Here is a 26,147-nt window from a genome sequence, read left to right on the forward strand (position 1 = left end):
AATATTTAGCTCGAGCTTTCATGGAAAATCGGCACAATCACACTAGAACTGTTTTAATGAAATTAAATATATTGAGATAATTTTATCAATGTGTGCAAAAAACGTAAAATATTGCATTTTTATGATTTATTTAAATTATTATATCTGCTAAAAATAGAACAGAAAGGGTAAAAAAATAAAATTTTAAAATCTTTTTCTGTTCGTAAACACAGCGCCCACTGTGCCATTGCCACTTGATCGAAATCGACGAAACCGCTCGGCGCGCTCTCGACGAACGGGCGAGCGAAACCGACTATACACGAATCCCGCGCCTGACAGCTGTCAGCGGGCGGGTTCATCGATTTTGCAAGCTCTTTCACATCCGGTACGACGTCGGCGCTCGTCGCAGAGTGCGAGGAAAGGCAGAAGATTTTTTCCGTTTACCCCGTGAAGAAGTTCCAGCCACTCGAGCGAGCCGCTTTTCTTTCCCGTGCGAAGCAGCCGCGTGAAAAGCATCCCCGCGCGTGACGGCCCTGCCGGGGTTTTTCCGACGCGTTGATTCGAGCACCACACAGCGCGCGCCCCCGTGAAAAGAGAAGTGAAGGAGGGTGCCCCCCGCCCCAAAACCGGTGTGTGTGTGTCGTCCCCGCCCCGTGTCGTACGGTACGGTCCGGTGTGTCCCCCCTGTCGGGTTCGCGCTAGAGGCATAGTGTGCGTAGTTTCGTTTCGGGTGCCCTCTGCGCGTGTATGTGTGTGTGTCAGGTGGTGGAGAGGGGCGCATGTAGGAAGGAAAAAACGGAAAAAGGGAAGCCGACTTCAACATTTTTCCTGAAAACGGAGCAGCAGCCGGGGAACGACACCGAGTGTGAGTAGTGAATGCGCGCGTGTGTGTGTGTGCGTATGTCTGTGTCCTCTTGGGTTGGAGTTGAGGGAAGAGAGAGAAAGAGAGACAGAGAGAGAAAGAAGAGCCACCTCGTTTTGCAGCGGCCCTTTTGCACGGTTCCTTTCTGCTTCAAAGCGGCGACGTACCCTTCCGTGCAGCCCAGGTACCGGTGTGCGTGCCTGTACGTGCGTGTGAAAATGTGTGTGAGTGTGTGTGTGTGTGTCACTACGTGTGCTCGTGTGTGTGTGTGTGTGTGTGAAAAGAAAACGGTATGTGAGCAAAGGAGGAAACACACACACACACACGGCGCGCGCGGGGGGAGGGGAGCCTACTTTTCTCTCTGCACTCGACCTTTACGCCGCCGCCGACGACGTTGCCTAATCGGAAAAAAGATCATTCCTTGGGGCAGAACAGTTGGACAGGGTGGTGGTGACTATCACGAGCGATAGTTTTTGAGTGGGTCTTGGGCAAGGAATGGGGTAGCAGTGGGAAACGGGTTAAACTTCAGGTTTCTTCTATTTCTTTCTTCTTTTTTTGGCCAGCAAGTGCGCTGCGTGCGAGGTTCTTCCGGTGTGCTGCTGTGCTGATGGTTGTGTGTCAAAATCCGCTGTCGAACACTGCTGTACTAAAGTCGAAGCAAGCGGTGACGGAGGTTATAGAGGCAGCCTGCTTCCCTCCACCCTCTCCCAAGAGTACAATTACACCCGTTGCCGCTGTGGTTTCATATTTCGGCTGCAGTTGGAGGGACCCCACGGCTAGAGCGCAGAATAGTGAATCTCGCAGTAATACCCACACACACGCACACTTACGCATGCACGGCACGCACACCACGGTCGCACAGTGCTTAAAAGACCGAGAGAGAGAGAGGGAGAAAGAGATATGAAACGGGAACATTTATTTGCTTCTAATTAGATAGCCCCCCCATGCCAAGACAGCTGTCAAATAGCGATAGAGAGTGGATCCGAGTGGGCTTCAGGTTGCGAAAAAGATCGAGATATTAGGCAAAGCGACCACTTTCCGGCACCAATCGGGGGAGAAAAGTTGGTGGAAAATTGTGTTCAGTCTGTGTTGGGAAAGGTGCAGTAAATGCGTTTTCGTCCATGCCCGTTTGGTGGTGGTAGGGGGCGAATTTTCGTGCAAAGCGCCCTGCTGTCACAATGACTGCTACTTGTGTGTGTGTGTGTGTGGGTGTGATGTGTATAATATGTGCAAAAAATGTGTGCTGCTGCAAGCTCTGCCTTTTTGCACAACGGTGCGGGAATGATGTTAGCTCTTTTGCTATTTGTGCAATATTTTCGGCACTTTCGGGAAATGGCGGATGAACTCGGAAACGTGTGTGCACTTCTCAAACAGAAGGCATAGCTATGTGACACTAATACACACATACACAGACACACGCAAACTGCACGAATTTTGGGGCTGTGTTCCTTCACGCCGGCTGCAAGATTGCATGCTGCAAAGTGCAAATTTCGCGAAAAAATCGACCAATTTTTGATCAAAATATTAATTTTTCCTTTTTTCTCTCCTTCTCTCTCTTTCTTCCTCTTCCCATAGGTTTATCGTGTGTTAAATACCCTTCTAGGGTGTGATATTTCCCAACCGCAGTAAATCCGTGTGCAGTCGAAAAAAAAACGCCCCATTGTGGTGAGCAGATCAATCCCCCCCTCGTTTCTCGTACATATGGTCGAGATTTTTCCAAAGCCCAGCCCGAAACCAAAATCGTAGCAGGCGTAGCAGCAGCATCTCTCTCGCCCTGTGCAGCCAGACACGAGGTATGCGGTGCTAATTTACCCACCCCACCACACCACAACACCCTTAGAAGCTCGACAAAAGGGCCCCAATCCGAGAGAGGTCCAGGACGGAACAGTTTAGCCTTACATCGTTACACATTTCTGTTACTGTTGGTGCATATTGTTTGTTGTGTTGTTTTTGTTTTTTCGGGTAAAATTGCTACAAGAAAAAAGGGAAAAAGTGGTGGTGTGACGTGAGTTGGTGAAGGGGTGTGTGTGTGTGAAATAGTGTGTGTGTGCGTGCGTGTGTTTGCACGACCCAATAATTCTTCACCGCCGCCTCCGCAATTGGGCGTTCAGGAGTAGCCCAATGTGATTGGTGTGTATGTGTGCCGTCTGAGAGAGTGTGTGTATTTGCGTGCGTGTGTGCACAAGGAAGTGGAAACGTCCAGGAAAAGCTCCAATTTCGAAACACTCTTCGCGACACTCGCGGAAACATCGTCCGAGTCGAACGGCGGGACGAATCACCGTCTAGATACAGTTCCCACCCCGTCACTATCACATCCGCGGGGCTGGTGTCAGGAAGGGCCGCCGTGGTGATAGAGTGTGCTAGACAGCGACGACGTCAATAGCGAAAACAAAGTAATCAGAAGCCTCGAACGATCCGTGCAAGAAAACACGGCGGAGTCTGTGCGTGTTACTGCTGTGTACTGTGCCTGTGTGTGTGTGTACGCACATTTTGTTTTATCGCTTCCGTAGTTGTTGGCAGGACACACGGACCCTTGCCGTCGAAACGTCAAAAGACGTCAACGTCGCGGAGTGACAGCCCGCGCGCGCGCTTCCAATAAGGCAGCAAGAAAAAGAAACGCACGCATACCCTCTTGGCGAGCCGTTGCTGTGTTGGTGGATGCTTCGTCCGGTGACGAATGTCTTCGTCATCGTTTCCAGCCACTACGTACAGCAGCAGTCGTCAGTAGTATCCCGGAACACCGTCAGCAGCAGCAGGCAATCCGCCACGAACGTCGTGCGGACGGCGGATGTACTGTTTCCTTCGTCTCCATGCGATGGAGCAGCAGCAGCAGCAGTTGCTTAAAACGGTAAGCTTTTTACTGCGAGGTGTCAGTGTGTGTGTGTTTCGGTGTGTAGTTTTCTATTGTGAGGTTATGTTATTTTTTGTTGTAGATGAATCTAAACTAATTTGTGTTCGATTTCCAAGAACAAATGGTTTTGTGATTGGGGGTGTTAACGCTCCTCTAGGATCATGTCAAAGCGGTCGAAGATAGTTTGTTGGAACTTTTTGACGTTTTCCCTTCATTGCATTGTATCTTACTTTCTGTATAGTGTGCGCAAACTGTGCATTTAATTCCCCGCATCGCGTCAGAGCTGGCGGAAGATGATGGTGTTCCACGACAGTACTACTTCATGCGTCTGTGACAGATGTTCGGTGGTATCGCTCGACAGACTCCAAAAATAGAAGTGCAGCCAGAAGTTTGGCCTAGCAGATTGCATTCCGGTGCAAACCACCACCATCCTCTGCCCACCGTTTCACTATTTTCACAAACTTCCTTTTTGCTTTACCTCGTGTGGGGCAAAGCAACAAAAAAAAAAACTCCCCCTTGAAGCATGCTTGTGGTGTGCGTGAGCGGAACCGGGGTACTAAAACCGGCTTACCGAGTCCACCACGCTACAGAAAGAGAGGGAAAGAGAGGGACAGTGTGTCACTGTATCGTTTTGTGCCGGCTGGGGTCGGGAGGAGAAAGGTGACCACCATGCCCAGCTGGGTGTTTTCTTCTCCCTCCACACCCATACGCCCTGGAAGCTGGTGCTTTTTGGACATATTTTTTTTATGTAATCCACCAAGGGTGGGTACCCTTGCCATCCTGCTCCTCATGCGCCCCGGAACATTGCCCCGGAGTCCGGGGTTGGCGTCCGGAAATCAGGCATTCGATGGTGTTTGGGAAAAGGAAGCGAAAAGAAAATGAAATCACCTTTGTCAATGGAATCTCGAACGTCATCGCGGCGACAGCGAGTGAGGCCTGGTTGACACTCTACAGCAAGACCGCGGAGGCAAAAATGACAGATACAAGAGGGGACAGATACCTATACATACATAGCAGCAGCAGCAGCAGCAGCAGTGGTGCCCAGACACATACTAGAAGACCTTCTCCCCGGGCTAAGGGGATCGGTGGGGATGTGTTTCCCTTTTTTGGGAGCCATGCCTCTTCCATTTTCGGCAAACCCGTGCAACCAAGACAAGTAGGCGTAGGAAAAGACGAATAGAGTACAGTATGTGTGCGTGCGTGTGTGTTTGTGTGGAATCTCGGTGAAGAAACACACTCACCAAAAGCTTCGCCGCTCTGCCGCCTGCATGCCAATGGTCGTTTTCTTACCTTATTTTTTCATCGCTGTGTCGCGCTCGATGGCGAAAACAGATGCCGCAGCATGAAAACCGCAGCAGCATTCGACGTCAACACCGTCCCTTTGCCTGGCCCGGTTCGGCGCGGTTTGTGTGTGTGTGTGTGTGTGTGTGTGTGTGTGTGTGTGTGTGTGTGTGTGTGTGTGTGTGTGTGTGTGTGTGTGTGGCTCACATTTTCCGACTGTGGCTATTGCCTGCGCCTGTGACTGTGTGTGCCCCCCGTCTCTTGCGTATATTGCTCAATGCGTTTCGCGATGACGGATGTGTCACGCTGGTTTGTTTGAATGGGAATTTAATGCCGACTAGCCGAAGGCAGAGGGAAGAAGAGCAAAATAGATAAAACGAACATTTGCTGTGTGTCTAAGCGCGCTCTCTGGTCGCTCGGAACGATGGAACCGAAAGGTTTTATGACGTCTGGTTACACCCCAGCCATAGTTTGCCAGAAGTTGTGCCGTCAGGTCGTAAATTGATTTCAAATCTTTGCAAAACTTCGCAACGATCGGAGAATATAACAGACGAATCGGATCTGTTTTCCAATCAACGCTGTGTGCCAAATCAGATGAAAGTTTTTGAATGTTTCATACTTGAAAGTTTTAACTCCTCGCGAAGTATTTGAATTTGAAAAACAAAAAAAAAAGTAAAATATTTGGAAAATTTGCAAAACCACAGCCGCGTGGCTGTAAATGCTTCAGGCTATTGGGTGGACCACTCATTATCGTACAGGAAATTGGAGGGCGAACGGGGAAAGGTCATGCCGGCGAACAGTTCAACATCGAAAAACGGACACAGGGTAGGGCAGTCGTTGTGCACAAGAACACAAATGTCCAAGAACACTTTGCAAGTTTGATTTCAATGTTTTGTGAATAAGCTCTCTGGACACCTACTGAAGCACTGCAGCAGCTTGCTGTCATACATTGCTTGTGATCTTTCTGAGTAAAGCATGTTGAAACCGAAGAATGGAAGTTACGCGCTATCGAGACAGGCAAGACTATTGGTGTCTAGCCATTGTCTAGCCATGTATTTATCGGAACTTACTGCAATACGGTCAAGCACAGCTAATTAGTTTGTTTATGGAAGGTTCCTTCATTAGTTCAAATACTGTTCCTCCCCAGATATCCCATTTCCCATAATATAGCTGTCTTCAGAGAGAATTCTAATGTTCCTGTTATGTCCAAGGAAAGCATCGTCACTGCTGACGAATGTTTACCAAACCATGTAATGATGTGCCAACGCGAAGCAATTACATTAATTGGATTCAAAGAAAGTATTTTGCATTTCACGATATTTAGTAGAAGATTGGAAAGCTAATTGAGATGTCTCTCATGCTGCAATCAATAAACAACAATTGATTAGTCTTTCCCAGTGTTAGAGACGAAAAATAACAAAATACATCTGAATCAGAGGTGAGATAGGACCTAAAAGATTCGATAAGATGTTTTGTTCGAATTAATTCTTCAGTAAGAAGGAATTCATCATAAGCAATTGTACAGCGTACCAATACTTGATCGGATCGGAATTTTGCTTGGTATCTTGCAAATATAATATGCACAACAAAAATGTAATGCTAATCAGGTTCAGGAACAGAAAATCGCCAACATCGGCAACTCACAATTCGCGATTGCAGCAACGTGTAACCACCACCTTCTCTCTTTTATTGGCATGCGCTACACGATGATGATGAGATGACCTCAATACCACCCCACAAGAAGATGCACATCACCACCCGTACGCCAAATATAGCCTAAGTGCGGCTGGTGGAATTTCTTTCCTTTTGAATTCCCTTCGCGCACACACCTCGGCGGTGTGTGAAGTGTGAAGCTTAATGACTATATCGCTTACCTTTCAACTGCGGCACGGGAGGGGCTTCCTTTTAGGGTTGCAGATGCTGCCGAAGTTGCAGCATGAGGAGGAATGGGAGAGTGAAGGAGAGGGAGAGAAAAAAAGAAACTGCATTGTGTGAGGTACGGGGTAGCGACGAAATCATCACCAACTTCCCGGGGCGGAAGACGCGACGGATGACGATTTCCTTGCAATAGCATCCCATTTCCTGCTTTTGGGTTGGTTGGGTTGCGCCCGTACGATGTAAAAATTGCAAATCCTTTGGGCCGCCGTGGGGGCGCGTGTGTGCAATTGGAAACGTTTTTTTGCCCTTCCTGTAGCACTTTTACGTTGATAAACACTAGCGGGGGGTTGTTGATTGTTGTTATCTCATCCTCAGAAGACGTATTTTGTGTTTGTAAATTTAATGTCAGTTTTTTTGGACTCTTTGTTCAAAATAATACAAACATCACCGTATGACAGAGCTTTGTAGTTTATTAAAACCATAAATAAATACTTAGGTTAAGAGATTAATAGGTTTTTGTTAAGAAGTAGAGGTGCGTTGGAGTAACTATTTTAAAGATAATATGAACAAAAAATGTATCAGGAATATTGTTTTGAACTAGAATAAGATGAAATATTCTATTTGCAAGATATATTATATGTATTCTCATGTATGTATGTATACAGGGATTTCCAGGAGTTCTCATAGCTGTGGGACACTTTATTGACTTCTTCTTACGTTAAATGAACTTAATTGGACTCTATAGCACCCTAGTTGGACAAATCCAATAGGAATTTCCAATAGGAGCTGTCCAAAAAGGGTGCCTTAGAGTCCAATTTCCATCATATGAAGTTAACATCCCATAGGAAAGAGTCAAAGAAGTGTCCCACAATTATGAGAATCCCTGGAAAACCCTGTAACGTGCAATGAGGTACAATACAGTTTTATCGTTACAATGAGACCAAGAGACCAGACCAGACGTTTAAGAGACCAAAAACCAAACCTGTCCTGAAACCGGTAAAATATGGATAATTAGTTCAAAAACTCACAATGACGTTGGTACTGAACCTAATACTGAACCTATAACGGCCCTGGAATCAAAACTCTATCCACACCAGCACAGGACCTGTTCACGAACCCAAATCGGTCCTGGAACTGCTCAATAACCCATACCGGTACTGGAATCGATAATGAAGCCTTACTGGTCCTGGCACCGATCATGAACCTAGGCCAATTGTGGAGTAGATATTACACCCATGCCGTTCGTGAAACTTATCCTGAATCCATACCAATCCTGGAACTGATCATGATCCGAAACTGGTCTCGGAACTGTTCATGAACCCATGCCGGTCATGCAACCGATCATGAATCTATGCTCATACTGGTCCTAGAATCGATCGTAAACTTATACCGCTTCTGGAACTGATGCTTAACATACACTGGTAGTGGAACCTATGATGAACACATATCGGTTCTGGAACCAATAATGAGCCTGTACCGGCCCTTGAATCTATAATAAACTCATACCGGTCCTGGAACTAATCATGAACCCATAACGGTGCTGGAACCGCACCTGAACCCGTACCGTTCCTGGAGCTGATGCTTAGCTCAAATCGGTCCTGAAATTGCGATTTTATTCCATTTCTGAACCTGCAGCTGTTCCGGATTTAGTTTGGGTCTGGTAGCTGATTCTATTGGTCGTCAAACTACACCAGGCAGTACATGTGCAGTGTAGGAATAGCGTATGAATAGAAATTAGTAGGAATTAGTTTAGGAATGCTGGTCCAAGTCTGGAACCGGTACAGTCTCTTTCTGTCTCTTGTGCCGAATGTGTTTCTTCCTCTTGATTAGCGTGATAAAGTACTTTTTTGAAACTATTAATTTAGCTTTGAATTGAACGTTGATATAATTTCAAATGTCAAATTTCAAAGAATCAAAATGGTTAAAACGTAAAAGGGAGGCCCCCTTTATGATGAAGAATGTTCATTGAAACCTCAGCACGTGGAGCAACCACCTGTTGCAATTAAAATGGATAGGGGTACATCCATGAATAACGTTACGCTCGTAGAACGTTTCTAATGCTTCGATTTATTATTACGAGAAGGGAAAGAAACGTCTTAAACTTATTTATAAAATGGTTTCGTATATTTATCTTATCAGTTGATCTAATGTTGTTAAAGAATGTTGTGACAGTCAGCTTTCATTTTTTTTTGGTTTTAAGACATTCAAAAACGTCCAAAACATACGTTTTCTGGTGATTATACGTGCACATCTTTGTCATACTGTACCAACTTAACGTTATCAGCCTTTCCAATCCATCTTGTTGCAGTTGTTTTTGGTGTTGTCGTCGATCAAATCGTAATAAACGTAGAACGAAGTGTTACAGCATGATAAGATACGTCCTAGGTACGAAGGGAACAAGATCACATTTGATGATATTCATCACCACCCCGAGCTGGTGCTGTTGTTATTGTGCCATCCCGTAGTAGATGCTTTAAACGGTTGTTTTTTCTTCTTTATTTTCTTCATGTAAATCTGTGTGTGTGTGTGTAATGTAATTTTGTATTCTTTTCTTTTCTTTCCTTCCAACTGCTTTCTCTCTCTCTCTCTTTCTTTCTTTCTCTCTCTTTCTCTCTATTTCTCGCTACCATCTTCGGATTGTGTGATGTGATCAATTAGTCAAGCGAAAAAGTAGTTGATGTAAGCAAATTAGAGCACTAGCTTCCGTCCCGTTTTTCTTCCTCTAGTGAAAAAGCATCGGAGCGCGCTTCTCTCGTTTGATAATAGTGTGAGAGAAGAATATCCCACTCTCTCTCTTTCTCTCTCTCTTCCTCCTTCTTTATATATCTCACTCTGCATGTGTAAATTTTGTATCTGTGCATCCACACGCGAATTTAGTAACGAAGAGATGATGGAACATTTGGGAGGTTGCTCTTGTAGCAGAACTACTACGACGGTCAAATCGTGTAGATTGCTGTGTCTTGCTAGAAAGTGATTGTGTACGTGTGTGTGTGTCCTTATCTGTTTATCAAAAATATATTTTTTAAAGTATCCGCAAACTGGAAAGGAACCTTCCTCTACCTCACCGGAAGCGGAAACGACGCTCTACTAGTGTGTGTGTGTGTGTGTGGCGTGTGCGTTGTGTGCTACGTTGCGTTGCAAGGAAAGGGCATTAGAGGGTGGGTTTCGAGGAGGCACCGCTAGTTTGGTCCGCGGCTCCACGGACAACCGCGGTGACATCTGCGGACGGGTGAAGGAGGTACAAGGAGGACTGGGAAAATGAGCTACCGCCTCCATACCTCCATCGCCGCCGCTGCCACCGACGAGCAACGCCGAGAACGTCGCGCTGATTGCTGCCCCAGGTGCCGGGAAGCCGGGTGCGGGCAATCAGCCGCCGCCGCCGCCACCTCACCGCAGCAGCAGCCGCCGTCGCCGCCCCACCACCCCCGGGACGGATGATGAAGCGTACCGAGGACGAGACGGTACGCGGCCCCGGTAGCACCTACCAGTTTCTAGATCTCACCGATGCCGGCCAGACTGATGCCGCCGCACTGATGGGCATACTGTATCCTCCATCTTCCGGATCGGCCAATACCGCACCGCCACCACCACCACAACACCCACCGCCTGGTGCGATGGGGTCCTCAAGGAAGGAGGAGTTGGAGCATCAGTCGCCACCTCGAAGAGACTCGTTCTCTGTCCGGATGTTTGCTCCGAGATTGGCGACGCCGCTGCCACATCAGAACGGGCTGAATCCGAACGCACGTGCGTTCGATCCAGTGCCGGTCGTTATTTTGCCCAGATCGACGGCAATGATGGGTATTGGTGGCGGAGGTGTTGGCAGTTCTTCAAAGTCACGCTCACCTGGGAAAGAGTTTGCCGAACAGCTGGAGGCAGCAGCGTCGCCCCTCGTCATTGCAAGTGACTCGGCGGGAGGAGGAGCTGTAGTGGTACCGCCGCACGGTGGTGGAATGGTGCTCGTACCGGTCCGGAAACACTCCCTAGTTCCTATTGCGAGTCGTCCGCTTGCGCTGCCGGATCAACCCCAGCATCCGCAACATCCGCAGCAGCAGCAGCAGCCGGTGCCGCCTTCGGTATTGTTGCCCACCGCCGGTAATGTTGGATTTATGGCCCGACCTTCGCTGCTGCTGGGGGGAGGAGGAGGCCCGCCGCCGCTTCGCCCTGTGCCGCCACCGATCGTCTCGGCCACAGCAACATCCTCAGCACCACCGCTGCCGACTTTCGGTAAGCGTTGTTGCTTCAAAAAGCCAAACCGACATTTTGTCGAACCGAAATCACACTTTTAACCACTTCCCGTTTGTGTTGATGTTGGCTCTTTTTTTTTTTTGTTTTTGCTCATTTTTATTTACTTTTGTTTGCATTTGTTGCAGATCTTTTTTATTGTTTTCTCTTTTTCGTCATTTGTTTTGCCTTACAATGAAAATCCGCTTTTTAAATGTAACTTAAAAAATCATTGTATATTTGAAAATCAACTTAATTGTAAAATTTATAACTATGGATTGTTAGTCCATTGCTGAGTTCACACTACACCCTGTTATGCTGAATGATTTGATTACTGACAGGCATGAAATATGCACTCAATGTTGGATATTTGTAGCACCTGCTGTAGTATTACGTTGTTTCACTATCGCTCTCTTGTTCTCTCTTCACTAGCTTTCTATTGCGTATCTTTCACTCTGTTTCACGGATTTCTTAACATTTACTTGCACGTTTATATGATTAGTTTCAAGCGCTTGCACTTTTGTCTGTTTAGCAAAATTAACGAACCTTTATACTAAAATTCTTCTTCGGTTTTTTTCTCCTCATTTTTGATGGGTTGAATGTTATACAATTTGGCGCAATTTCAAATTTCCTTCTGGCATTTGAAACAAAAAAAAAGAGATGAAAAAAGTAAAACAGAACAAACTGTAGAGACAATAACAAATGGCAACAGTAACACAGTTGAAGTGTAGATAATTTTGTTTGATCTACACACTAATATGGTTCAAATTGAGAAAAAAAGAAAGGTTTAAAACCACCTGAAGATGCACAAAACCAAGCCCCCACGCCTGGGTCGGGATGAATAAAAAAGATATAAAAAAAACATTGTAAAAAAACGAATTCGGAATAAACCACATTATACCACCACCTCTTCGATAAGTTTGACTCATTTTCTAACCAATTTATGTGTTTGTTATGTTTAGTCAATTTCTTTTCTCTCTCTCTCTCTCTCTCTCTCTCTCTCTCTCTCACACACACACACACACACACACAAACTTCTCTCTATCGTTGTTGTTCATGGTGCACCGAATCATCTTCCACGTGCACCTGGGTGGGTGCCGCTCTCGGGGCGGCTCGCGGGGGGGCCTATCTGCGCGCTCTTGTGTTTCTCCCTTTCCCAATCACTATCTTCGATTCGCTTTGTACGCGACATTTATATTTCGTTTCATACTTTACCTAGCGCGTGCGCCTCTCCTTACATTTTGCCCCTTTTTCTATTCGGTGTGTTCCTTCCTTCCACACTTGTTGCTTTGTGTGTTCACCCACTCTACCGGCAATTGTGCGTCTAAACTGGATCTTTCTCCTCTTCTCTTTCGATTGCAGTGAACGAAGGCAACAGTAGCGCGGTCGTCGTCGACACGGAGCAGGTGCCCGCCAGCGGAGAACAGTGGATCGGTTTTGCGATCCAGCCGACGGCCACGAGCGTCGCCGCAGCCGGTGGTGCCGGAGGAGAAGTTGGTGGTGGAGAAGTCATCGCACGGACTGCCGTAGCAACTGCAGTGACTATGCCTCCGCACACCAACAACCCGCATCACCTTCAGCAGCAGCAGCAGCAGCAGCAACAACAGCAGCAGCAGCAGCTAGGTTCGGCAGCTAACAACAATCAACAGCAGCAGCAGACAGGAGGGCAGCAGCACCAGCAGCCCGGCCCGCCCCAGTCCCAGCCACACAATGTTGGTGGCAGAGGCGGAGGAGGCGGAGCAGGAGGTAGTGCGGGCAGTGTCACTGCCGGCGCGGACGGCGTGGGGCGCAACGCCGACCGGGACAACGGCAATCAGCAGATGCAGCAGCAGGCCGTGTCCGTGGCGAACCAGCACCAGCAGCAGATGATGCAGCAGGTCTACGCACAAATTCCGGCCTCGGCCTACATGCAGCCGACCCCGCACGGCATGTACCCGGTGCAGGTGCTGCCACCGACGGCCGGACCCGTCCCGAACAACGTGTTCGTCAGCAACCTGACCGCGAACGTGAGCGTGCACGGGTACCCGGCGATCTCGCCGTACCTCGCGACGGCCACGCCGCCCGGTGCGTACATGCCGGCGGACGTGGGGGCCGGGCCCGAGATGCAGCTGATGCCGCCGGCACCGGTAACGATGTCGGGGCGCGGTACGATGCGCCGGGGCGGACGGAACAATCGCGGCGGCAACAATTCACGCTCGCGGGGAGGCTACGTGCCGCATTACGTGCAGCAGCATCAGCAACAGTCGTACCACCATCAGCAGCAGCAGCAGCATCAGCAAAGCTATCACCAAGCGTTACAGCATCAGCAGCAGCAGCAGCAGCAGGGTGTGATGCAGCCGCTGTCGCACCATCAAGCAGGGCAACAGGCGGCACTGCAGCATCAGGTTCAGCAGCAGCAGCAGCAACAGCAGCAACAGCAGCAGCAGCAACAAGCCCAACAGGGTCAGGGAGGTGGTGGGGCCGGTCAGCAACAAACTCCACCCACCGCGGGTAGTGGCGGAGGACAGCAAGGGCAGCAGCAGCAGCAGCAACATCCACCACCGCAGCATACGCCCGAGCTGATGCACATTGAGGCGCCGCCCATGATGGGTGGCGCTGGCGCACAGTACGGCAACCTGCACGGTGGGTTCTACGTGATTCCATCGATGGCACAGCACGCCTCCGGTGCGCCGCTGTTCATGCCCGCCCCGCACATGCCGATGTACTACAATCCGGCGATCCACGCCTACCAGAACCTGATATACCCGCCGTACATCCCGTCCGAGTATCAGATGTACGACGACGGCAAGGGCGACGACGGTGGCGGACCGCACGGTGGCCAGGGCGGGGGCCATGACGATCCGGGTGTGCATCCCGGGGCCGCCATGTGGCCGCAGCCGCCACCGATCGCGCTCGACTACCATCCCGAGACGGTCGAGTATCTGCCCGTGCACGAGGACGATGGTGCGGCGGGCGGCATGCTACCGCCGGGGCCGCCACCGCAAGCGATTCCGCCTCCCGCGATGGGCCACCACGTGCTCGATCCCAACGTGCCCGGCTTTACGATGCAGATGGCAGCGGCCCCGATCGCCACGATGCAACCGCCGCCGGAGGAATACATCATGCAGCAGCAACCGCCACCGGCGCCGCAGCAGCAGCAGCAGCAGCAGCCACATGCTGGGGCGGCGGGATCGCAGACCCAGGGCGAGGATTACAACGGCAACGGTGGCATCCCGGTGAGCTCCAACTCAAACACAACGATGCACTCGCCGGTCGTGGCCACCGGGCAGCACAATGTTGTCGTGCCGGGTGTTCCACCGCCGGAGGATATGATGGGCGCGGGCGGCTACGTGCATGGCGGCGCTGCCCCGCAACAGCCGATGGTGCCAGCACCGGCTGAACCGCAGCAACAGCACGGACAGACGATGGACGGTGCTGGAGCACAGCCGCCGATGAACAACAATTTCATCGTCGAGCCACAGTACATTCAAGCCCATCCTCTGCCACCGCATCACATGCCAGTGCAGCAGCAGCAGCAGCAGGTGCCACCGGAACAGCACTATCAGCATATACCGCCCCCTCAAAGGGCCGCTGTGAATGGTAAGAATATTGGAGGGGGATTTTTTTTTCTGCTAGAGGGAAGGGCCGTTGGGAGGAGTGTCCACAACCAATTCACCAAACGATGTTTTGCTTAATTTTGCAGTGACAGAGCCTCCACCATCAACCAACAATCAACCTTTCCAAATGGCCCAACAAACACCGGTAGCAGCAGCTGGTGTAGTTGCAAACAATCTGCTCGACGCCAACGGCAACGACACGAACAACAACAACAGCGCTAATCGGAAGTCCGACATCATTACCTCACCGAAGCTGGTCGATGCGGTCGTCATGACGCATCCATCGCCACTGCCGTCCACTGTAAATGTTGCTACCGCAACACCTTCCCACCACCAGCAGAACGAGCAGACGGCGGCGGCGGTGGTGCAGGGCGGGATGATGGATGGCAACGCTGGCAGAAAACAATCGAACTCATCCGATGTGCCAAATCAAGGATTCCTACCGCCGCAACAGCAGCAGCATCAGCAACAGCCACCAATGCTGGGATACGCTGCAGCCGTTGCATCGCAGGCACCACCGCCCAGAGGTCGTGCGGAACAGCAGCAGCAGCAGCCCGACTCGGTGAAGGCCACCCAGGACCGGATGGAGAAGCTGACGCTGAAGGAGCAGGAGCACAGGCGCACAACGACGACTGTAGCAGCGGCGGCGGCGGCGGGCACGGTGGTTGGTGGTGGAGCCTCCCAGCGCACGAGTGGCGCTCAACCGGTGGCAGGACAATCGAATGCGGGAAGCGGTTGGGTGAACAATAGTGGCGGGGCTGGACCGAAGAAGGGTACCGCTTCCGTTTCCGTATCGGCTATACCGAACAAGGAGTTCCCCGGATCGGTGATCGGTCACCAGCACAAGAACACATCACCGGTGCCGTTCAGCACGCTAGTTGGAACTACGGCGACGGCACCGCCATCAACGGTGATGGGTTCGGCTTCCGGAAAGCAGCCACATGCAGTAGCAGCACCAGCAGCAGGCCCGAAATCGTTCCCCGATCATGGCCAGCGCTCATCGGGCGTGGCTAACAGTGGCCAGTCCACGTATGCTAGCGGAGCAAACAGCAGCATGAGTGGCGGACCGACAGCAGTCGTGACGCCCCAGATGGAATCGAAGAAGGTGGAAGCAATTCCCCAGCGGACAGTTGCCACGACTGCAGCAGCAGCAGCAGCAGCAGTGACCGGTCCAGCACCGACGGCGCCGGTCGGAGGAGCGGTGGTGGACACGCCGAAGCAACACCACCAAGATGTGGTAAATGTACCCAGGCCCGCCGCTTCCTCCATCTCCTCCTCTACTAACATTAATACGGTAAAGTCCGCGACCAAAGCGCCGGTTATCATTAACCACCCACTTAACATACCGCCACCCGATCATCCATTAAACATTCCACCACCCATCATTGTGCCCCCGCCACAGATACCACCCGGTGGAGCGCCACCGCAACCGAACAAAACCTGGGCGAGCCTGTTCCAAACGTCCTCCTCCTCGTCATCGTCGTCGTCGTCGTCTGCAGCGGTGGCGTCGTCCGCGTCTTCGTCCGCCGCATTATCGGTTTCAGCGTCGGCAGTCACAGCGACGTCCGCAACGGCAGTCAGCTCTGTACCACCTTCCGCCGCACTCTCCACGGCTAGCGCCAGCGGACCGGCAGCTGGCCAAAGTGGTGTTGCATCGATCGGTACTACCGTCGCTACTGCACCGCACCATCATGCTACTGCACCAGTCACGTCAACGGGGATAAATTTTGCGCCACCCACTGCTAACCGCGGACCGGCAATGGCTGCTAGTACTGCACCACCGACCGCCGCTGTAGGAAACACTCCGTCCAGCATCGACTCCTCCTCATCGTCCACCGGTGCAAAAAAACCGGTCGCAAAGGTGCAGCCGTACGATAGAAACCATCAGACGCCCGCGACGCCAGCTGTGCCCATGTCATATTCATCTGCTGCGGCATCCACTCCTGCCAGCGGCACTACGGGCGGCTCCACACCAACGTCGGCAAACGCTGCCAGGGGTAAGGGAGCACAGCAGGCTGCTGCCACGAAGGGGGCAGCGAACGCAACAGCTGCATCCGCTTCGACCGCCGGCGACCAGAAGGATGAATTTTCATTGAAATTCGGAGGTAAGCAGAGTGGTCCACCCGATAGCCGTTAGTTCTAATGCGTGTGTTCTAATGTGGTGAGCTGTTTGCCGGCATGAGTTCGAATCTCTTTCGGAGCACACCCCTGTGAAAAACGCAAAAAAAGGGTGTTAAGTGGGGGTTTTTTTCGGGCTGTTAGAATATTATTAGAGAACTCTTTTCAATCGCCAGAAACAGATTCCATTTGGAAGTCAGCGAACTACTCTGTCATACCGTGGAGTAATATACGCGTTACACAAATGGGAGAGAATAATATGGATACGTTTTCTGAGTAGCTGCGCCGACTGATCGTTCTGATTAGTTTGTGGTTCACTTGCTAACGTCATCTACACCCCGTTTCTCAGAGAGTTTGCCCTTTTCCCCATACTGATGAAATGTGGCATTAGTGTTGAAACAAACATATTTTATTAAGTTTAAATTTGGCTCTTCAGTTAAGATGTACTTTTCTCAGGGAATGGCTGTTGTTTAAATAATTAACTTTTGATTTTTTTTAAATTCAAATCATGTCGCGCTTTTCCAGATTTCCTTAGCGGATATAGCATTGATAACACCAACATCAGCATGATGCCACGCGGTCTGATCAATCGGTCTAACTATTGTTACATCAATACCATACTGCAGGCGCTGATAGCATGCCCACCGTTTTACCATCTGATGCGCACAATTCGCACCCTTCCGGCGGCGAAAAATTCTAAACATCCGAAACCGTTCATCGATGCCATGTAAGCATAACACGTCTGTGCTTGTCTGAGCACATTTGCCGAACGGTTGGTTGGAACCGCGGATTAATTTTTCCTCCAACGAATACAGGTGCGCACTGGCGAACGAGTTCTCGCAGCTTCCGATACGGTCAAAACCGCAGCAGCAGCAGCAGCGCGGTGGTGGCGATAAGGGTAAGAAGGACGACATACCGGAAATACAGGTCGACACGCCGTTCGAACCGACCGTCATCTACAAGATGCTGAATGGCATCCGGTCGGACATATTCCAGATCGAGGGACGGCAGGAAGACGCCGAAGAGTTTCTTGGATGCGTGTTGAATCGTCTAAACGATGAGATGATTGAGGTATGTGAACGGATAATTTTGTTATTTTTGTATGATGTATTTAAGTTATATTAAGTATATTTAGTTAAAACAAAGTAATCTAGAAACTCCAACATTTAATTTATATTATTATTGTACTTTGACAGTTCATAAAATTCAACAAAACTGATCAAGGCAACTTGAATGGCGAGGAACCGACTAACGGTGAAGTCCATGGTGAGGAGGACGCAGACGATTGGATGGTAAGTTGGTTTAAGTTGCGTTGTAGCGTGAGAGAAGGGTGCACATTGACGGTCGTGCGGTTAAGTGCGTGGAACTCTGTTCTTCGTAACCCGTACGGCCTTGATGTATTCTCAATCCAAGCCCGTGGTGTGTTGCGCGCTCTCTTCTTCTAGTTTATGAAAAAAGTTTTTATACAATTCTTTCACCCCTCCATACCACGAGCATGGCAGAGCCAGTGTGTGTACATATCTGAATCTGTTGAAAATGGTGGGGAGATAAAAATGTTCACCAACGCTTATTGTGTAGAAATGAACTTTATAAATAGGTTCATTTCAAGACTAGCTTGGACAAATTTAAGTATTTTTATTTTATTTTATGCATCTATAAATGTTTCTAAACTTTGTACAAATTGTATGGTCGTGTATTTTTTAAATGTATGTTTGAATCAAATATTTTTTCCTATAATTAATTTTCACAGGTTATCTGCAAGGGCAACAAGGGCACGGTAACGCGTACGACCGATTTCGGACGTTCACCGATCAGCGACATCTTCCGAGGCAAACTACGATCTCGTGTGCAACGTGACGGTGTTCCTCCGACCTACAACATACAGCCGTTCTTCACGCTTCCCCTTGATATAGAGGTATGTATTGGCAGGAACACCCTGTGACAAAAGTTCATTAGAGTTCATGCGTGTTCATTCTATAAATAGAATTTAAAAATAGATAGCCATGAAGCAGTGTAGAGTTCATTTGCTTTATTGTAGAACACACATATCAAATTGCTCTCCATAATTGGCGCATTACTTCCCTTATTTGTTATTTTGATTATATTCAATTTATTTATTTATTTATTTCAATTTAATCGACTTTTATTTAAAAATTATTTTAAAATACCTAATTAATAATCCCTTTTGCAATCATTTATCTTTCAAATTGAATGAATAATAAAATGTTTATGGTCATCTTCAATATTATAAATTTTAACATTTTACTGCGTAGTTGAGTAACTCATTTATTTTGTACGATCATAATGTACATTTCAGAAAGCGGCTTCTGTGAAAGAGGCACTAGAACAGTTGGTTGGTCGGGACGAACTGGAGGGTGTGACCTGTTCGAAAACGAAGCAGGAGGTAGCGGCCTGGCAGCAAGTAACGCTGGAGGAACTGCCTGTCGTACTTATACTGCATCTGAAGTGCTTCGACTATAAAATGGATGGCTGTACGAAGATTCTGAAAACCTTGGACTTCCCGATTGAATTGAAGATCGATTCGAGTGAGTGAACCTGTTGCAAGCGCTGCAACGATATCAGCCGCACCTAGCTTCACTAACGCAATCACTTTCCACTTTGCAGAATTGATGTCCTCGAAGGGTAAGAGCTACTCAGCCAAGCAGAAGCAGTACAAGCTGTTTGCCGTGGTGTACCACGATGGTAAGGAAGCGTCGAAAGGACACTACATTACCGATGTGTACCATACCGGCTATGCCAGCTGGATTCGGTATGACGACAGTATCGTTAAACCGGTACCGGAGTACAACGTGTTGCGTCCGCGCGCACCGCGCGTACCCTATCTGCTGTACTACCGTCGAATGGACACGCAGAGCCATGGTCCGAACAGTGACCGCGGTGGTGATGGCAGTACCGGAGGCGGTGCTGGTAGTGGTGGTGGTGGTAGCGGCAGTGGTCGTGGAGGTTCATCTCACTCCACCGGTGGCGGTGGAAATGATCGGCACAGTGCGCATCATCACAGTAACGATCATCATGGTCGTGGATCGAGTGGTGGCGGATACGGTGGTAGCAGTGGCTACGGAAATACGCACGGCAACAGTGGCGGCAATCATTACGGAAGTGGGGGTCATGGGCAGAGTAACCATAATAGTGGCCATTATGGTGGCAACTCCAAGTAAAGAAGAATAAAACTGTTTCGTGCAAAATAGAGAGAGAGACAAAAAAAAAACAGAAACCGCAAAAACTAATACTTCCGGAACCAAAGGGTAACAGTAACGAAGTGAATAAGTGGTAAAAAAAACGAAACAAAACACACATTTTCTTCGTAGCTGTGCTGTGCTGAAAAAACGACAGTAAAAAACAAATAATCAAAAACTCTTCCAAACGAAAGAGCCGGCCTGCCCCAGTAGTGGAGGTGGAGATACAGTGCAGTCAAACGATCGAATCGTGTTGATTCAAACGAGCTTGGGAACACTGATGAAATGAATGACTGCTGTGAGTGACATTAGTAGCGAATCGCGCGTGTGCGTTAGTAGAAACGTTAGAACGTTTCACCTGAACAACATCGGCGATCTTCAAGCAGCCTGTCGCACACAGGTCTTACCTGCTGCTGTTCTGTGTACGGTGTGTGCTGCTTGTCGTGCGTCTAGTGCAGTGAATAGCAGCAGTGTGTAGCAATACAATTAACGGGGCAATTGTATGCTAGCTGCAGACAGCGGTCTGCACCCCTCGGATGCTTCCCGCTATGGCGTCGTTTCACCAGTGGAAGTAAAGCGGTCCATCATGGCCAGGGAGCAGGATGCTTAGAGCGATCGAATAATACTGCCACGCTCTCTACCTAACGGATGCGTAGTATGCATTGCCCCGCAAAAGGGTGAGGGTGAGTGTCCAAGCAACCTACCTCCTGTAGGTGTGTACAAATTAGAATACAACCGCGACTAAGACGCGACATAAAAACTGAACATAAAACAACAAACATCAACAATACTAGCGTTAAACATAACAACCCAGGGTTTTAGCATGATTAGGAATTGTTTTTGTTTCCACACACGTTTGTTTGCTTGCATAAGCTTCGTTTATCGTTACGCATATATTCCCAGGGTAAAATGTAACTTAGAGCATTAGATATGGATTAGTGTCCCTACATGAAATCTCGTTTAGAAATGGAGAGTTCGAGAGACAGGGTACGGAAATCATTGAGAGGAAATTATGAAGAAAAAAAAAGAATTAACAGAGAACCCCATTAAACGTGAGATAGTTAGTTTCTCAAGTGAATGTCATTCACACATAGGCACACAAATACTAGTACGCTAGAAAACAAAAAAAAAAGGTGAATCACTAATGAAGAGAAAGCAAAATCACAGGATTGCGATGAACTATTCCTTCAAGCTAGCTGGGACCAGCAATGTTCCGGTAGTTGAAAAAGAAAAGGCAAACGAGTCGTGCCGAGTCACCGACACTGTAGATAGCTTTAGATATAGTTGCTGCAAGCCGCATTATCATAGCGACATTCGGCCCGATACCAACAGCTGTACGATCGGGAGGAAGTAGCATTTGATTTGCCTTTACTTTGCTGCGGTTGCTGCCCATCTCATGCTACTTCCTCCCGAACAAAAAAAAAAAACTATTGGAAAGCGAGAAGAACAAAACACATAACAAATAAACCTATACATGTATCTACGAGCAAAAACGAGATACAGCGGTCACTACTGTCGTCTGGACATCGTCGCAGCGTTATGTGCTGGGCCGATTTGCTAGCTCGTTGAAAATATGGTAAAGGAATAAAAAAAAAGAAGCAACGACAAAATGCACGCCTAGAACTATGGTATCAGCTGTTTCTATTTGGAAAGAGTTTAAACTTTTCAACTATACGTTCGTTACTTTGTTTTTGTAAATAATACACTTTTGCAAGTTTTCTTTTCACAGAAGTTATCGTCATTTGGACATATAGACATATAGAGCAGTAGTCTTAAGTATCGAGGAAGAACATCTACTAAGTGTATGAAATTAAAGGATGCATAATGTCTCTTCACGATTACATCTTCTCATGTCCCAGTGTGTAGGTAAACAAATCCACTGCATAGCTTGATGATGGCGGCATGCATTGCCGGCCGTGTAGAGGAATTAGTTGGCAGGAAGCTGTAAAAAGCAAGCGAAGAATAACACCTTAGGCTGAGATTTAATAATTAAATCTTTAATGTTATATCGCTGATGGACGGTTTTCTTGTATTATGTTTAGCTGCTATGTAAATATGTACGCAATCGTTCAATGATAGTCAACAGGAAAATAGTCCCTAACAGAAGCTGTATGACAATTCGCTTGGAGTGTGTATGTGTGTGTGTTACACATTAACCCTTAAACCCTGCCGATGTCCTCAAACCATTTAGGTAGCGGTAGCACATTGTGTATATCGTTTGTATTTGCTTTATTGCCGGATTAGGTTAAGCCGAAGGTAGCGCGTTTTGTAAGTTGAGTTTAATGATTTACCTACCATTACTCTAGCACGCTTCGCGTTAATCTAACCTTCTTTTTGCGTCGAGGTTTGCGACAGTGCCAATCGCAATGTAACACGAATATTGAGTAGTGAAGGGTAAACTCCACATCTGGTGTGAAATGAAATTCATTCGGCACGTGCGCGGAAGGTTGATGTTGCAAAAGTGGGAAGGAAAATTCATTACTATAATAGAATGCGCCACCGGTAGAAAGCAACAGGAAACAACAGCAAACTCTCCATTAACGCAACACGATCACTGTACGCCGTGCATCATCGCCGTGCACCCAAACGCAAACAATAAACTAATAAAAAAAAAACAGAAGTGTAGGGTAGGGAGAGAAATTAAGCGAACGCTTATAGAATGAGGGCTGTGTATAAAGTTAATCATTACGGTAACATATTAGATATTTTGAAAAGCACAGGCATGTGAAATCGGCGGAGATTCGACGACTTTTGAACATCAGAGTTACTAGGTGATGTGTGGTGTAGGCATTGTATTCTGTTTGATGCTTGGGATAACGGTAACGCTTTGATTGGTTAACAATTAACCATCCAATGTTCTTAGGCTAGTCACACGGTTCTTGATTTGTGCACATCGTCATTCATTCGGCTTTTGATTCCGTTTCAGTTGTTACCCGTGTGCGATACGTCTTTTTCGTTTGTTTTTTTTTTCTTAAGTTGTTGTCCATGGGTTTGCAAAACGAGTCGCATTCAGCACACAGATGCTGCTTTTGTTATCAATCATAAGTGGTCTAGATAAGCGTTTTTTTTTTTTGAATATATTTATCTACTCCGAAGCGTAACAAAATATCTAGGCTTCCAACGCCTCTCGCCCAATGCAATCCCCAAGAAGAACGAGCACTCCTCGAAAAGAATACACGAGACACGCTGGAATATAAACCGATCAGTAAAACCATGATCGATGTAGGCTTGATCGTATAGACATCAGCTAAATTGAAGAAGAAGAAAAATGTGTCGATAGGCGATATCATCTTACACGCTGCAAAGCTTAAAATAAGGCGCCTGCAAATAAAACAGTTTCTTTTTAAAGATTAGCACGTTACAATAGCAACACCGAGCGGCGCTATATTAGTAAAAAATCCACCCCCAAAGAAGTGGTGGTTTGTGCGGATGAGGGAACCTACCATAAACACTGTGTATGTTCGATGTGTACACAACAACCCCATTCAGAGACGAACTCACAATGAAACACTCACACGCACGTAGTGGGTGTGTTAGGATTTTGAAATATTTGTTAATGACTGTTTTAAGAGAATCGAAATTCCAAAAAAAACCTTACACTAAACCAGACCAATGCAACTGTATTGGTGTGTATCACTATAGACAGTGATGGAAATAGGAGTCTGATCGAAATCGCTAAATAAGATCGAAATGCTCTGCAAAAGGAGGTTAGGTATGCGTTCAGTACACGTTCGTCCAGCAGGAAAGATGCGAATGATGAATGTGATGGAGCAAGAAAAGGGGTATAATATTAATAAATCCAGTATACTAGCCAAATACGAAAGAAGAAGGAACGATCAGGAAAATAGACGGGACAGAACCCTTGTAGTACATGTGCCAGGCTGCTGCTACCTCTTTCCGTTCGGTTGAGATGATCAACTGATCAACAAGCAGTGTGTGTGTGTGTGTATAAGTGTACACGATTTAAAAACCACACTTACACAACACAGTATGATATTAATAAGCGCCCTTCCCACGGTGTAGAACATTAACAAAAAAAAACATAGGAGAACCTTCATCAGTCATCAGCAAATGTTGTTCGGCTTCCGTAGGCATTTGGCGTAAAGTAGAACTCAAGCACGTTTCACATCACACTAGCGATCGGCAATAGTGTGATGTAGTTGCGTGGGTATGTCGTCCAGCAAGAAACAGGGAATCGCCATTTAAAACCACGCCTACGTCTACAGCAAAGAACCGTGAGTCCTCCTTGTGTGAGGATCCATAATCTATATATCGCTGCTCCGTGGACTCTTCTAACACTCACTAACCCACCAGTAGTGCACACAATGTGTCGAGAGAGCTGTGTAGTGTAGAGCTGATCTCTTGCAATTCAGCAGGTGTTTGAAGGTGTGGGGGCAGCACATGAACCAAACGATAGAGTATGGCACATGATCAGTGCTAACACCACCAGCCACAAGGTGTGGAGTGGTTGGTGTGTGGTGTGCATGTTTTGCGTATATGAGTGTGCGCGCGCGATAAAATGTAAAACAAAAATATATATATATTTTAGATAAGTGCACTTATTAATCGTAAAACAAGAGCGAGGTGTGGTAGAAAAGGTGTCCATCGCTACCACTTCTCCCCGACGTCGCTGTATCCTTACGAACCACGTGTGTGAAACGGACTGAGTTGTTTTTTCGTTTTTCTTTCGTTTGTGGCGATAGAAGATAAAAGAGAGAACATACACGAAACATACGAAACGGGAAAGCGGACATCATTAGGTGGTACAGTCAATATCCAAAACCAAGAACCTTTTTTTGTGTAGCATAGCTTACCAATAGGTGTGCTTTCGCGCGTGTGTGTGATTCTGTAAGAAAAATGTAAGGGTTTGTGTGGCGGGGTGCTGGACAGGCAATGTTGTATGGTTGGTGTGATCGTGGATCGTCACGCATGGGATGGGTGATCGATCGCATATGTGTGTGTGCGTTGTCTTGTTGTTAGGGATGTGTTAGGGTTTGTTTTGTTAGTTAGAATTAGAATCAGTTTCAGTTTAACGTGGTGTGCGGTGACTCATCTTCCCACATACTTCTCACTCGCGCCACTTTGTACTATCGTACTCTAAGTCTATTTAATTGTTTTATTCGTTTTTTTTTTTAAATTACTTTTCTTTTTCATCTATATTGATTTACCTGTCTTTCGTCGCGTGATTCACCTTGCTTGTATAATCAAACGATCGTGCTGGTAATGTTGATACTTGGTTCCTTTTTTCTACTCTCTAATCTGCCCGTGTGTATGTGTGTGTGTGTGTTAGTGGGGATTGTTTGTTTATTAACTTAGAATAGTGAGACGGCAAAGCGACGCGCTTGGAAAGAGGCGGGGTAAATTCTTTTTCAACCGTAACTCAGGCAAAACAACTCTGGTTGGCAAGGCCGTTCTCTCAAGCTCTCAAGCTGCTCAATACACGAACGACATCAGTCAGAGTTGGCAAAGGCGACTCCTCCCGATTGCTGCTTATTTTATTAGAAAAGTATTTAAGAATTGTTCTAATTCTGCAGCCGTGTCGCATAACAGGTGTGAAAAGCTTGATTGTAGATGATCAAGATAGATCTAGCCGAGATATCGTACTGTCGTACCGGCCACACTCCACGCGTAGCATTATCATCCCCCAAGCGCGAACCTTAACTTATCCGCGCTGTTCTGTTCCGTTCTGGTTGGATGCAAACGGATTCGGTTGGTGGTGGATACTGATTTGTTGATTTGTGTTTTCGCTAAGCGCAGATACGATGTTTTGCTATTATAATTAACACTCTATTCTTTAACCATTATTTATGCTTTGTTTTTATATTGTCTTCGTTTTGTTAATGCCTTTTTTGTGCTACGTTTTGTTGGTTGATGTAGCCAAATAGCGCGGAGGGGCGGGCGGTGAGAAAGTCCGACTGTTGCTTTTATAAAAGTCTGGCCCACCCCACCATACACCAACCTGCAGGAAAGCTATAATCTATCGCTCATCCATCATTTGCAGAAAACTAGAGTGTCACTGCTTTAAATCTGTCCGGTGACTGAGGAAATGATGGTGTAAGTTTGTAAGACACAAAAGCAAAACAAGTGAGAGTGAAACTCCTGCCTCCGAACACTTTTGTCGGAACACCTTATTATTGGCGGATAATGAACAAAAAAAAAAAGAA

General features: G+C 47.6%; 1 protein-coding gene across 4 annotated transcripts; it reads left to right on the plus strand.

The window, feature by feature from the left end:
• The first annotated feature begins 325 nt into the window (after window positions 1-325).
• Window positions 326-26,147, plus strand: LOC1277236 (trithorax group protein osa). Of its 4 annotated transcripts, XM_061648566.1 has the most exons (12): window positions 326-844; window positions 2,417-3,689; window positions 9,510-11,075; window positions 12,435-14,651; window positions 14,755-15,962; window positions 16,071-16,773; window positions 17,312-17,513; window positions 17,602-17,857; window positions 17,983-18,078; window positions 18,537-18,701; window positions 19,104-19,332; window positions 19,412-26,147. In XM_061648566.1, exons 3-12 carry the CDS (start codon window positions 10,286-10,288, stop codon window positions 19,963-19,965), a joined length of 6,420 nt encoding a protein of 2,139 aa, XP_061504550.1. In that variant the 5' UTR covers window positions 326-844; window positions 2,417-3,689; window positions 9,510-10,285; the 3' UTR covers window positions 19,966-26,147. The 4 variants fall into 4 exon arrangements, with proteins under 4 accessions (XP_061504550.1, XP_061504548.1, XP_061504551.1 ...); XM_061648564.1 differs by having other exon boundaries at window positions 14,755-16,773; XM_061648565.1 differs by lacking the exon at window positions 326-844 and adding an exon at window positions 1,790-1,939 and having other exon boundaries at window positions 14,755-16,773.

The sequence above is a fragment of the Anopheles gambiae genome, chromosome 2 (assembly GCF_943734735.2).
Source record: "Anopheles gambiae chromosome 2, idAnoGambNW_F1_1, whole genome shotgun sequence".
Taxonomy (NCBI): domain Eukaryota; kingdom Metazoa; phylum Arthropoda; class Insecta; order Diptera; family Culicidae; genus Anopheles; species Anopheles gambiae.

Coding starts and splice junctions, on each gene's coding strand:
- LOC1277236 (XM_061648564.1), top strand. CDS start 10,286: ATGATGAAGCGTACCGAGGACGAGACGGTACGCGGCCCCGGTAGCACC. Junction 14,652..14,754: donor TCAAAGGGCCGCTGTGAATG/GTAAGAATATTG, acceptor TTAATTTTGCAG/TGACAGAGCCTCCACCATCA. Junction 18,702..19,103: donor CGCTTCCCCTTGATATAGAG/GTATGTATTGGC, acceptor TGTACATTTCAG/AAAGCGGCTTCTGTGAAAGA.